Below are 15656 nucleotides of genomic sequence, written 5' to 3'. Positions count from 1 at the left end.
AAAAATGTATCGTGCAAGATATTTCTTCTGTCTTTACAAGGGGGGGGGGGGTGGTGCATGTTTAATGCTGAGCAAGATTCTTCAAAAGAGGACAGCGTGACATAATATTGTATCACAAGATGTAACTTTTTCTGTCATGCTATTGTTAGGAATGATTAAGTGCCGATATTCATTATAGGCCCAGGTTACCAAGTGCACAGCAAATCTTAACATAGACATTCACCTTTGCGAAGTAAAATAACCGCCTCATATGAATAGAAACTGCTTAATACAGGTTTATTTCGACAGTAATTTAATGGAAGGGAACTTTAAAAGATAAATGCTTTATAATGGTTTATTTCTAAAGAATTTTCATAAAAAGGAACTACCAAACGTGATTGCCTGAGGCAGGCGATTGTTTAATAGAAAAGACGTCTAAGGAAGACTTGAGTTTAAATTCATTTAAACGTTTAAATTCCCTTACCTGAGTGGTTTTTCTTCCATCACTATTCCATTGATCTCTATTGTGATTTCCACATCGTTGTCATCTTCGACATAATCATTGACTTCCTCTTTGTCTAATCAGATGGATAAGAGTTTAGTATCCAAATTCTTCATTGACTGAAGGTTCCTATTTAAACTCTTGAATAACGCAAATATGCAAGGTGAAAAGAATGCTTGAAAAAACAAAGCAATATATATATATATATATATATATATATATATATATATATATATATATATATATATATATATATATATATATATTTGTTTCTGCATTGCACATTGATGGTGGCATTCAAGTCGACAGATCCTCTCAATGTTCGATGTATATATTCCAGTAAGGTTTAAACAGAAAAAAAAGAGACAAATATTTCGGAAACGGAAAAGCTCGAGGGCTGCGATTGGTACTTTTCTTAACGAGAAATTGTCATATTAGAGCAAGAGATCGGCAAGAACACTTACATTGTTTATCGTAAATAAAGCTCTTATTGTACTCCATTGCGTGCAACACTCATAATACAAGTGTTATGGTGAAAGTACAATGTGAAACAAGTTATTCAAATATGAAATTTATATGAATTGATACAGTTTTACTTTGGAATAGGGTACCGATCTGAATATTACAAGTACACTAATAGATTAATTAATATTTCTCCATATCCATTTAATGCATATTGTAGTAGGTTTTGTAACTATCTGTTTCAAGTATGCGATCAAATGATACAAAGCCAATTAATCAGAATACACCATTCGATATAACTCGTTAAATCTATTCTTTTCAGACAAGACATTTCATCAACATGGGCGTTTTATCCCAAAATCAACTACTTGTTATCCAATACAGCAATTCGTAGCCATCATGCTATTGTAAACGGCACATTTTCAAACCCTAATGAGAAAAAAGCAAGCTACCCTTATCACCTCATTTCACTTCCAAGAAGAAAGTAAAACAATGCAGAACAGGTAGGAGCGACATCAAGCATTATTTTGATCAGCAAAGTAAATGCATTTCATCTTCTGTAGAAATCAAATACACTTATAATGTGGAGCGAATAGTAGAAAGATAACTATCTTTCCGAAAGAAGCCCTTTGTATAAGCATGCACATTCTTTTGCCGATTTAACAGATCTGCCAGCACATGATATCGGTACATAGATAGAGTGTTTAAACGGCATATAGCAATAGCCCTCTCCCAAATACACAAGTAGGTACATGAAAAGTGACATGGACTAGTACATGTATATGCCCATGCATGGGTCAGAAATAGTGCACTGATACAAATGAATATCGAAAATTTCAGAGCATAACAGCTACTTTAAAGAAGAGAAAGAGGAAGAATTGGGGGAGGGGGCTTAGCAATGGGTCTTTTGGCGGGCACTATTGAAACTTAAAGGATGTTAAATAAAAATAAATAATACCATGTAACATAATACAAATGTAATGCAATGCAAGACACGAAAACAAATCACAGGAATATTGTTACGAGTCTATTCTCTTAAAATAAGTAACAGAAAAAAGTGAAAAGCAATAAGCTTTGTAAAATACAGCAAATAATTTATTTCCCTTGAATACGCAGTGAAAATAAAAAAAGATCTTAGAGTATTGCGAATTAAATCACAAATTAAGCCTATAATTGCCGACACAAGTCCAAATACATTAAAGTTATGAAAAAAACTTGAGTAGAAATCCAAATTATGTCCAACGCTGAAGTGTTGATGTGTCTGTGGTGACCTATATGATGATAATGTGCCAACAGTTTTTTTGTTTAAACACAGAAATATAATTTCAGGTTGGAATTCACTATAAATGTCAGTGAATGTCTGTATCGAAGAATATTATTTTTGAATGAACACTATTTCCAGAGAAACTTCACTTGTAATGAACAATTTGAAGAAATAAATTCCAGCCCAACTTAATACTGAACACAACAATAATACAAACTGATTCTGCTAGATCTTAAGTACGAATGAATAATCGTTCCAGTGACAATGGAAAATAACCTTCCGGAAATATTGTAACTGGTACCCAAAAACAAGTTATGTATTATTAGAAATTCTGTTACAAAATTATACATGTACAAAGCCTGGACAATGTCAGGTACACTCGGTAGATTGTAGGAAAATCCCAATAACAAAGACTCACACCCTAATAAACACATTTACTTCTATTAATAATGATTCTGGTCTAAAACCTATAAACATATATCTTAGCTATGCATTAGTTCTTTAAAGAATAAAATAAAATAAAAATCAACAGGTCAGGTCAAGTAGATCAAGTAGAAAATAAAATTGATTTTTGACAACGTTAAGTCTAACATACAACGTCACATTACAATCGCATATAATGAAATGTAAAAAAAAAACAACTAAATAAAACCCTAACAAACAATGCAAATTAAATACACACAACTCTTCGCTTCATAAAGGAAAAGAACGATTTATGATCTTGGAATACTGATCAGTTTTAATCCTGTTATAATTCAAAACACCGTTGGCACACCAAAAACCTCTTGATAAGTACCAAATCTTAATTTTAGCCCGACGAAACCTGTTATAATTCAAAACACCGTTGGCACACCAAAACCTCCTGATAAGTACCAAATCTTTATTTTAGCCCGACGAAACCTGTTATAATTCAAAACACCGTTGGCACACCAAAACCTCCTGATAAGTAGCAAATCTTTATTTTAGCCCGACGAAACCTGTAATAATTCAAAACACCGTTGGCACACAAAAACCTCCTGATAAGTATCAAATCTTAATTTTAGACCGACGAAACCTGTTATAATTCAAAACACCGTTGGCACACCAAAAACCTCCTGATAATTACCAAATCTTAATTTTGCAAATAGTAATACTAATGAAGCTAGTTCTTACTTGTGAACTGGAGCAAAACTACCAACTTCACCTACGGCAAATAACAGCATTGATATAAGGTGGAAAAAAAATCACTAAAATTAAAAATGATTTCATAAAAGATGTACAAAACTTTAAATACCAAACAACGTATACAATTGTGAACTGTGTAGGGCCGACTGTTTTTGGATATGATAGGCTTTGGACATGCCGGTTTAAGACTTGGAGACATTACTACAGCATACAACATGTCTTTCACATTTAGAGGTTTTGAGAAAGTAGTACCAGAGCTTGGTGGAAGGATATCATGGAAAATTTTAAATCCAGCAACGTTTAAAAACTTGACCAGGTAGTTACTCCTGTCATTAGTAAGTTAAACAGGGTTAATGATATTGTGAGTAGGGCAATACGAAATGAAATGTTTTACGAAGAGTTGTATTTTATACATATCATGTATACTGATATAAAAATGACATCAAAAGCAAAATTAACAACAAAAGGTGTCAAGAGACATTGATGAGCTGAGACAGCAGGAAACGAAAGCATAAAAACAATGAGGTTTTGGAAAGAAGAACAAGCATGAATCAGGAAATATATAATTATTACAAAAACAATGCAACCGAAGAAAAAAACTATTGTTTGTATGTCTGTGTTTGTTTGTTTTAGATTTTTAACGTAACTTTAACAAAATTAAGTCATATCGCTACGGTGTCTGCAGAGTGTCAGTTTATAGCAATGTTTTGTACTGGAGCATCATACCGCAGATATGTAAGGGGCACCGAGTGGCCGAGTGGTCTAAAGCGCTTTCCGTTACGGATCACTGCCATCTCACCTCTGTCTGCGTGGGTTCGAGTCTAGGATTCGATCAATGTGGGTATGTAAGAAAGCTTGCCAGTAGCTTCTCCTGGGTCGGTTGTTCTCCCCGGGGTTTTCCCGGGTTCTTACTCCACCATTAATACTGGCCACCATGCATAGCCTATGGTGTACTGAAAATGGCGTTAAACCCCACAGCAACAACAACAACGCATACATTTAGTATCATGCCACATTATCCTGGTACAAGGCTTACCAGCACTAACATTAACCAATCAAAGCAGCTGTTAATACCATTTTTTAAAGTCTTTGGTATGACTCGGCGTGGATCATATCCGTGACCTCCCGCATCGGAGGTGGACGCGATCCGGATCGGTTGTTATTATTTGTAAACACCGTAGATTAATGCGCACATGTTAATATGGGCAGTGGGGTGACCTTTCGACCACAAGGACAAGTTCCAGGCATGAGAAAAAGAAACATAAAAACATTTTATATTATTACTGTATTATCACATTTAATCCAGTGATGCCATATCAAAATAATAAATTATTACTATATTTTATACGAAAACCTTTTATCTTCCATCAGTTCTAATTTGGAGAAAATTCTGTGGTAGCCATCGGTACGATGTAGTACAAATCCAAATGTTGGGCACACCGTTCTAACGAAGTGTGTAGTGACTGTAAGGAGATTTCTAATTCATTATGTTTCTGTAAATTTATATTTTCTGTCCTGGAAGTATGGCAAATGTTGTCTTACTAGTGCAATTGTACGCTACATAGAAGTCTTGTAGATGGGAGTGTGGACGTACGAATGAACCATTCTGATTGGTGCAGGAGTTTTCATTTGCAATTGCATTACAATTTTTTATACACATGGGTGCTGATTTGGTGCGTTAGACAAAGTTTAAAGATCACAGGTCTGACACAAGACATTTCTGGCTTTGCTGGAACTCTTGAGATATTTTGGATATTTGTAACCAGTGATGTATATTGCCTGTTGTGGTTGGAGAGACCTTAACTTGCTTTATGAGCGAAGTGCTTTTTGTTATATATATACGTGTGTGTGTGTGTGTGTGTGTGTGTGTGTGTGTGTGTTATTGTCGTTGTTGTGTTTTATAACAACTCCGTCAGGCACAGCTGAAGACAACATTGGTTTCTTCATTTTCAAAGTAGTTTCTACCACATGGGCACCAATAATAAGACAACCCGACTGATACAAGAAACACAAGGTTAGCAAAACAGCCAGATATCTCGCTCGCAAGGGTGAAACAAATCATATCAGGACTTAAATAATGGAAACAGGAACTATACAAGCGGTTTACATACTGTGCATGATAGATAACGAGACTGAAACGGAGATAGAAAACTATTTCAGGGGTATGAAGCAACAATTGATCAAAATTTTTCTTCAACGAAAAACAAAACAACACATAACTCAATGATGTTAAAAATAGACACATCCCACCCACCCACACAACACTAATAGACATAGTTTTAGCATAAATGATTATATATATATATATATATATATATATATATATATATATATATATATATATATATATATATATATATAAAACTATGGTACGGCAGTAGTGAATAGGGATATCCCTATTCACTACTTACGGCCGTTTATACACCAGCAGATCAAAATACAAGAAAGTGACAACATTAATGGAGATGGCCTAGAAAACATTTAAAAGAATTAAACAGTAAATACAATCTATACTGTTTTCGATCAAAAAATGGATGAAATTTCGGATTTTAAGATTGCAGACTGTTTAATTTTAGTGAATACGACAGATGTAACTCAAATGGTATAGTTTATAAAAAAAAAACACCATAAAAACATATCTGATACGTGGTTTTAAAAAATACATGAGCTGACGGGAGATGAAAGATAAAAATAAAAATAATAAAACCACTAGATTACAAAAAACTGATCCACCTGAGAAATTTAATGAGTTGTCTATTATTCGAACAAGCACTTTTCAATGGAGAAAGAAACCTTTTAATACCCTCGCATACTTTTATCTGATATATAAGCGAAATACTTTTTGCGTTGTTAAAAACTGGAAAGACGATTTTGGAGCATAGATAACAAAAAATGAATTCAAGCAAATCTTTGGCGCTCATTTTATCATATATCTAACCTGCATCTACCACATGGCATACAACCAGAACACGGTTAGATTATTTCTAACATGCCATTTTGCCAACATAGTGGATGAAGAATGATATGAGGAAGGTAACAAACCTAATCTAATTAGTATTCAGTTGCAGACATTATGGAACAGCTCTCAGTTATAAAACAGAATTAGAATGACGTCATAAAGGATAAGCGTCCAGATGTCATGTTCGTGTTGGTCTTTTGTCCTAAAAATAAAAAGTCGACGGAAGAAGAATTTGACGAAATGATTGAATTGGAGAAGGACAAAATAGCATTAAAAACCGAAGAAAGAAAATTTCTTTAAATGAGGCCGGAACCATTGCTTAATTACAAAAGTAGCTCTACAACAAGATGGAATTGTCTTTATATGATCTAATGAATATATATATATATATATATATATATATATATATATATATATATATATATATATATATATATATATATATATATATATATATATATATATATATATCTGTGTGTGTGTGTGTGTGTTACGGTAGCACGAATGTCGGAGTGGATAACAAAATAAAAACATAAAAAAGGAAATCATCCGTAGCGTTCTATCGGACTCCTTTCATATTTGTCAGATTGGAAGGTATAAAAATATACTTCCGAGATCGCAACAACCTTGAACGGGAAGACTACATAATTCTTTTTAGTGAATTCTTTTGACTTCGTATTTATTTTTAGAATACACAATATCTTGTGGATGATTACTTGTGTTATTGAATCTAAATGTTACTCTTTGTGTCAGTTTTAATGACTTTAGACTCTCGGTTTACACAACGAATCTACATACGTCATAACCTCATCACTTTATCATTATATATTAACTTATGTTATTGTAATAGAAGTCATTAATCTGACGCAAACGTAACTCTGACGCATGAATCCTCCAGAAATTAGGCTGGATAATGGAATGGTCTTTAGTTGTGTAAAATAGCTATGAAGAAAGCTTTATCTATGAGGTTGTGTTGCAAATAATAAATCCTTTCATATCTGGAAAAAATGATGTTGTTTTTTTTTGTATCAGCGCATATGTTTACTCTGTCTTATTTAGACTTTATATCTGTTAAGTAAACATAATTTAATTATCACCTTGCATAAATCCTTTCAACGTGATTGGCTACTGTTAGTCATTAATTGGTGTTCCGTTCAACGTCGGATTGAACGTGATTAGTTAGTGTTAGTCATTAAATGGTGTTCCGTTCAACGTAGGATTCAACGTAATTGGCTAGTGTTAGTCATTAGATGGTGTTCTTTTCAATGCAGGCTTCAACGTAATTAGCTAGTGTTAGTCATTAATTAGTGTTCCGTTCAACGTAGGCTTCAACGTAATTGGCTAGTGTTAGTCATTAATTGGTGTTCCGTTCAACGTAGGATTCATGGTGTTTGGCTAGTGTTAGTCATTAATTCGTGTTCCGTTCAACGTAGGATTCAACGTAATTGGCTAGTGTTAGTCATTAATTCGTGTTCCGTTCAACGTAGGTTTCAACGTGATTAGCTAGTGTTAGTCATTAATTGGTGTTCCGTTCAACGTAGGATTCAACGTGACTGGTTAGTGTTAGTAATTAATTGGTGTTCCGTTCAACGTAGGATTCAACATGATTAGCTAGTATTAGTCATTAATTGGTGTTCCGTTCAAGGTAGGATTAAACGTAACCGGCTTGTTTTAGTCATTAATTGGTGCTCAGCTTGATGTAGGACTTTAATCACTTTTGGAAACTCACAGGGACAGGTGTAATGTTTCAAGGGAATAATTTCATCAAAAAAGATATCACCGTATCTACCATTTAATATGATTGGTTTAATTTTCTTTTTAGTATGTTTGTCGAAACTTGGAGTGACGAATTTGATATATTTCATGTGTCTTTTGGACATAACTTTTCAGTGGGTTCCCAAATGAATGAGACTTCTGATTTTAACGTAATGATAACATGTACTTTCTACCGTGAGAATTTTATTTTGAACATCGATTTCAGATCTTTTTAATTAGGAATAAAACATAATTTAACATCAATTCATTCCTTTCTTGCAATCACATAAAACTATTCTGTTCGTGTTCACGTTTGTATGAATGTAGAAGACTGCAGTTTGATGTACTGTACTAGTGCAACATCATAATACGTCATGCTTTCCATCCGGGAGCACATGCAACACGTAATTTAACGTTACCATGTACTATAGCAGCCATGCGTATTTAACGAGCATTTTACCTAGCAACTGAACAAGCAGCATGACTACGCTCGTTTTAAACACCCACCCTCCTCACGCAGTAAAATTAGAATCAAGGCCACCCAGCGCCTTTCCAGAAGATTTGGATATATTCTGAACAGTATATCTGCCCTCAGTAAAAAGATAAATTACCTGGCAATGTAACATCTTTGATCTGTTTCAGGATGGCGTTTAAAATAGGCATCATCATGGCGGTGGTGGCAGTATTACTCATCCACATGGATAGGAACCAACATGGCGACATAATGCCAAGCAGCAACCTGAAATGATATGTCGCATTACAATACTGAAATGATAAGGCACATTACTGAAATGATATGTCCCAATACTGAAACGATGTTACAATACTTAAATGATGTCACAAATCTGAAATGATATGTTCCAAAACTGAAATGATATGTTCCAGTACTTAAATGACATATCCCAATATTGAAATGATATGTCACAATACTGAAATAATACGTTACACTACAATACTGAAATGATATGTCGCAAAGCTGAAAGGATATGTCACCACAAACTGTAATATTTCATAATACTAAAGTGATATGCCATCAAACTGTAATATGTCACAATACTGTAGTATATCACTATACTAAAATCGTATATCAGCATACTTAAATAATATGTCATTATAATGTAATAATATGTCATACTGCAATGATATCTCACCATATTGAAGTGATATATCACAATTTTGTAATGATATGTCACAATACTGAAATGATATTTCACAATACTGAAACAAACCACACTAAAATACTGAAATTATGTCACAATACTGAAATGATTTGCCATGTCACCATACTGAAATCATATTTCACCAGCAGCAGAGGGGGCGAATCGGACATTTTGTCCAATCGTTATTTTGCTTAATTATTACTTCTGCACTCAGCGGATCCGGTGTAGTCAGCGCTGGTAAAAAAAAAACGACGTCGGTCCATCCTACACGATGGTGACGTCATTTGGTTTAATGCGAGCCGATCCCAGCGTCGTCAGCGTCCGGTAAGCACAGCGACGACCGCGTCGATGTCATTTCCCCCCCTGCTGCTAAGAAGTTATTTACAATGAAAATTATTTACAACTAACCGAATATTTGGTCAAGTCCGATACGATATCGTGTCCGAGGATCATGTAAATTTATCGTTACAAATCCATGTGGGGTCGACTGAGCATGACTAAAAAAGTTTCGAAAACCATTAAAGTCCATGTCACCGCCACACCAAGTTTGCCAGATATTTCGTAGCGTGTGTGTATCAACGCCGTTGAATACAGCAAGAATATTACAGTTGTCTCTGATTACTTTTGGAATCTGAGTGTATCGTTGAGTGACATATATCACGTCGGTGTTTTTATGCCTGCCTCTGGAAAATATCCTAGCTGGGTTTTTTTGATTGTCTAACATAACATCATCGTACACGACTAGATTGTTAACGTCGCCATCAATATCATCAATACCCGGTGCATCATTGATATCTGTAATAAACTCAATAACATTTTTTTCAGCGATCGCTGATGCATTCTCGTTAAAATCTTTCAACACCTCGTAGCATCGTTGATCATCCACGCTAGGGGTTATTAAATACAACTTATCCCACTTCATCCATCTCATTATTAAATTGAGTAACAATTGCGTCTTGCCGGATCCAGATGGTCCGATGATAATCATCCGGATCGAGTTTGGTAACGCTGCAACATGCTTAACTGGTTCTCTTGTTTTAGTCGCCGAAAAATCAATTATATTCATATCTCTATACATAAATTATGGATTTATATTGTGTGAAGTGTAGAGTGCGTACTGGCACAAATGATATGACAACCGTTACAACAAGAAATAACAGATCGGCGCTTACTGGTAAGTGTGTACAATGCGGTACAAAGAAATTTAGATTTATTTCTATTAGACCCGGGGATGTTTTAAAAAAAAGCGAGGAGGTGATATTGCAGCCAAGTTATCAAAACTCCCCGGAACCCCGTGGGCAAAGTATCCAGGAGAAAAGCACCTCCCAGGATATAGCTACTGTGGCCCCGGAACACGATTAGATATCAGACTCAATGATCAAAATCAGCCGCGACCCGGTGAGTATCCAATAAACGCTATCGACGAAGCATGTCGAATACATGATATAGCTTATCGTAGCGGTGATCTGCAACAGCGTCATATCGCAGATGTAAAATTAATTCACGCGTTAAATGCCATTCCTGATAAATCATTCAAAGAAAAGTTGGCTTCATGGTTGGTAAAATCGGCTATGAAAGGTAAATTAATGATTGAAAGCGGAGCTTCTCACGCTGGTAATTGAAAACGTTAGCGTTTATAATAACAACATGGAATCCATCTATTATTCTCCGAGAGGATACTGGAAGGGGAAGGCCGCAATTGGTAAACTCGTAAGCGCTGCAAAGGTAACAAGGCCGTTGCGGCTAATTGGTTATCCAAACAGGCTATATGGCAAATTTATCTACCACCGCCTAAACAAATCAACTTCTCGCGCTTTGATGTTACCGTACCCAATGAAGTTCATCAAGCTGATATACTATTTCTGCCGCATGACAACGGTTACAAATACGCGCTAACCGTAGTTGATGTTGCGAGTCGATACAAACAAGCGGAGCCGTTAAAAACAAAGTCAGCAACTGAAGTAGCCAATGCGTTTGAGCGGATTTACCGAAGGGGTCCTCTGCGCTGGCCAAATCTATTACAAGTTGATCCTGGCAATGAATTTCGCGGCGATGTTTTATCAACGCTGAAACATCATAGCGTCGCGATACGACGAGGTCATACTGCGCTACATCGTGATCAGGCAATTGTTGAACGATTCAATCGGACTCTTGCTGAATGGTTATTTGGATATCAATACGCGAAAGAATTCATCCAGGAAAAACGATCTCGTGAATGGGTTAAAAGATTACCAGGCGTAATTGCAGCGTTAAATAACGAGATTACCCGAGCAATCAACATGAAGCCCAGCGACGCGATTAAATACGAGTATATACCCGGAAGATCAAAAATAGATAGCGTTTCCAAGCCGATTTTCGGCGATGTTACCGTGAGATATCTGTATGAACCAGGAGAGCTTGAAGGCGGTAAAAAAAGAGCTACTGATCCTATTTGGAGTGTTACCACACATAACATATCAACGATAACACGATCAACTGGTAGACCACCGATCTATAGACTGGATTCAACTGCTCCTCAGCGCGGATTTACTCGCGAGCAACTACAAGTGATACCTGATGATACTCAATTACCCCCACGTGGCCTTAACTAGCGCCGTTGCGTCTATTGCACTCAAGACAAGTTAACCTCACATTACCACGGATATGACCGAAACTGTTATCGATCCTGTCCACGGTAAATTGGCGAGCGTCTTTATCCGAATAGCGCCAACTCATTATACAATTACAACTCGCGCAGTGATTATTCTGTTGTTGTCGTAACGCAATTATTAATTCGGCATCAATATCAAAAGGCCGCTGTTTTTTTTTATCCTGTTGGCGGTAACCCGAGAGTTTTCTATTAATGACGCTTGCATCGATGATGTCGTTGTCATTGGTGACTCCGTCACTGGCTTCGTCAATAACAATTCTTCGAAGCTGATTCATTCTCCGTACTCTGGACACTGCAAGATAGACTAGATTTGACCATTCGATGCGATTATCAACCATCCAAACAATTGTGTCCGTGATGGTTAGTCCCTGCGAGGAATGTATTGTTGTTGCGTATCCTAGCGTCCACGGGGATTTATCAGCACGTAGCGCGTCCTCGACGACGCTGATATCAACGAGCACAATATCATTCAGCACGAGAATTTGTTTTTCTGTCCGGCCTGGAATCTCAACTTCAATGTTCTGCCGCCGTGTGTCCGCGGGTCTATAACATAACGGCACTGGACGCATTGGAAACTTTTCCTTATGCAACGTAAACAACTTCCGCTGAAGTGTGTCTCTGACTATCTTTCTACTCGCTACAATCAAATCGTTTGGTCTCCATGTTTCCCAGAATTCATTTAACGGTGTTTCCGGAATCACCTCGCGGATTATTTCACATTGAATTCTATCCGGTTGTAATCTGATTAATTTTTTAACCTCGCGCAGTTGTTCATCAAGTGCTCGGTAATCAGTATCGGTTTCTTCATAATAGTCCACAAAACCCTTTAACCAATCATGTGGGCCCTCGCCGACAAATGGTGGTGGTTGACCATGGTCGCCACACATGATCACCGCTGTATTCGCGAGCAGCAACCAATCAAGAAACATTTGTAAAACATCTAACGAAACAGTACATATCTCATCCCAAATGATAACCCCAGGAATAAATTTTTCACCCATTCGATCAGGAGTCCACTCACCGCCGCTGTATCGAAAAAAGCTGTGATAAGTAACGGCGTCAACATTTCGTTGTTTTATCTCTCGCGCTAGTCTATGGGTCGGTGTAAGCACGATTATACTTGCCCGCGTTCGAAATAATTCAATTGCCCGAGTCGTCTTTCCTGACCCGCCACAGCCGCTTAAATAAACTGTTTTGTGTCTACAAATTGGATCAGAACACGGTGGTGCATTAGACCATTCTGATAAATTATCACCGCGTAAGTAATTGTTTTCAACGGTGACATCTGCTGACGGGGAATAATCGCGTCGTATTTCATTTTTAATTCTCCATATACCCCAACTCTCGTCCGGACTAGTAAACTCGGTTACGTTTTTCTTATACTTCGCGTCTATATAAAATGAATCAACGGCTACTCTAACCGCGGTGTTGGGAAATCTATTTATCATCGAGAATAAATTGATAGCGGCGTAACCCAGCATAGACGCCCTCAAATGCGGGTATGCCGGGCTGTCTCCATCGCTGTAGGTAACAACTGTACCCAACTTTGTTCCATTGGACAAGAAAGCTGTTTCGCAGTTCACGTATCTATTTTTCGCCACTGCGTCCTTGATTACGAAATCATATTCTGCGTCATCTATAATCAGCCGTGAGCAATATCGTTTGTAGTCGCAGTTTTTTCCACCTTGTGTGAACTTACCAATTATTCTTCTACCGAGATCTTTTGCCTCGCGGTTTCGTTGGTTGAATATCTTTTTGGACCATTCGATGATATATTCCTCGTCGGCATCAATGTGTTTTCTGGACTCGTCAATTATGCTATCTAGACGCTCTGGTTCTGGTAACCAGACTTCAGTCTGCGCCCGGTATGATATAATCGCGTCATTGACAATCAACGATACAAGCATGTTACAGTCAATCATATACCGTAGCAGCGCTATTGGCAGCCACTTCTTTTCAGCCATGTGTCTACCGATCCAAATATAACAACAGCGATGAAGTCCTGTCGCGAATTCAAATGATACTATGCGAGCGAATCCGGTTAAATCAAAATCAGGCAGTGGTCCATTAATAGCAACACGAGTCATTTCATGTCTGGGGTGTCCAAATCGTTTGAAATACTCAGCGGCGGATCCATACCCGAGAAAACTCGCTGGATAACAGGCAACCATATCAACGGAAATCATAGCGTCGCGGTTGTATTCAGTGTTCCATAGTCCACCGTGATAGTATTCCAAACAACTGGATTGTATATCCGGCAGAAATTCCTTGCGCGTTGGTCTCCACGCATTTTTCCTTGCTGCAACATGAGCTACAACCGATGGAATCGTAAAACAATTTGTTAGCAGTTGTTCATCATGCTCTTCAAATTCCATGGCGGTTTTTTTCATCCTGTTGTGAAATGCTTCAGTACGATATAATTCGCCGTTTGGTCTTGCAAACTGATCAAAGGTATCCGCATCGTTTTCAGCGCTGCGAAGTAACCACACTGATACAGGGTCGTTTTTGCACAAACAAGCAATAGCATCAAATAGTTTCCTCTCCGCGAGAAAACCGTCCTTGGAGAATTGTTCTCCCAGGAATTCTTCGGGTATATACTTTACTGTTCTATCCCGTGGAAATATTGTGATCGCGGGCGTCCATGCGTGTTCGTTATGATCAATAATTTTGATTGGGGCTCCCTTCGATTTATACTTTGATTCGTATAATACTTCACCGGTTATCGTTGTAACGGTTATTGGAAATCTCAGCGATGTTTCTAATCTCGCTATGTCGCTGATGGTTGCTCCACGCTCTTTTACGGTTAGTTCCCACTGGTTGATTTTGCTACGTCGTAAATCAGTCAATTTGTTTCCTCGACACGCATTTGTAAAATGCTCTATTACTCGTTCTGCTACACAATTTATCCCCGTTGACTGTTTCATTGGTTTCAGTTTTCGGATATCAGGTTTCTTATTTAACAGGTATATTCCATAAACAACTGCTGTTTCAGGATACGCTCGTTCATAGTATGGTCTGTCAATTCCGGTTAACAGCCCCGGCTTGGAGTCGCGGCTAACAATGACTGTTTTCATGTCGCTGAGAACTGGTTCAAATTTATCACGTATGATCCAATTACCTGATTCCACCCGGACAATGAATTTTACTCTGAAGAAATACCTTTTACCGTCAAGTTGTGATATTATCGTTGCTGCGCGGTTGTCGTTCATGGTAGCATCAACAACACCATCAATTCGAAATGTTGACCAACTATGAGATGCGCCATCACGCTTGAATTCATTGATACAATCGCGTATTTTACTCAACAGGGTTCTATCGTTTATTAACGCTTTTGGTGTGTCCTTGAGGACTCTATCGAGATTGAACTTAATATTTTTCCGGGGCTTAATTGCTGCCAATCTCTCGAACTCATCCATATAATTAAAACAAGTATTTAAATGAAAGAATATAGTATAATGAATCACTGCAAATGGTTGATGATTGGGTCGACAACCCCGTGCAATAAATCATGCAGAGGTGAATTCTGCGGGTACCATTTACAAAGCGTTCGTAATGGTTCTCTTGGCCCCCTCCCGTGCTTGGTTTGCCACGTCGGTGTAAGAGGAAAATCACAGTTATGTATTAATTGTGGCGGAAAGCGATACAGGGAACTAAAACGCTATTATGACAAGCGAATTAAAAACGCCGTCATTGACCCCACCGCCGACTTCGTCATCAAAACCCCCCAAGACTATGTTGAAAGATTTATAATTAAACCAAAT

The 15656-nt window shown here is 37.4% G+C and overlaps 1 protein-coding gene across 1 annotated transcript in view; it reads right to left on the bottom strand.

Annotated features, from left to right (window-relative positions):
- The window catches only part of LOC149778446 (Na(+)/citrate cotransporter-like), a 61230-nt gene that overhangs the window by 28324 nt on the left and 17250 nt on the right, over positions 1-15656 (bottom strand). Inside the window, exons 4-5 of the mRNA XM_089939282.1 lie at positions 8697-8824; positions 464-557 (exon numbers count right to left, since the gene is read on the bottom strand). Of these exons, the coding sequence (XP_089795408.1) occupies positions 464-557; positions 8697-8824 (222 nt within the window). The remainder of the gene's footprint in view (positions 1-463; positions 558-8696; positions 8825-15656) is intronic.

The sequence above is a fragment of the Sinohyriopsis cumingii genome, chromosome 17 (assembly GCF_028554795.1).
Source record: "Sinohyriopsis cumingii isolate HCF-2022 chromosome 17, ASM2855479v2, whole genome shotgun sequence".
Lineage (NCBI taxonomy): Eukaryota > Metazoa > Mollusca > Bivalvia > Unionida > Unionidae > Sinohyriopsis > Sinohyriopsis cumingii.
Note: the sequence above shows the minus strand (reverse complement) of the source record. Positions and strands in the feature narration are given on the sequence as shown.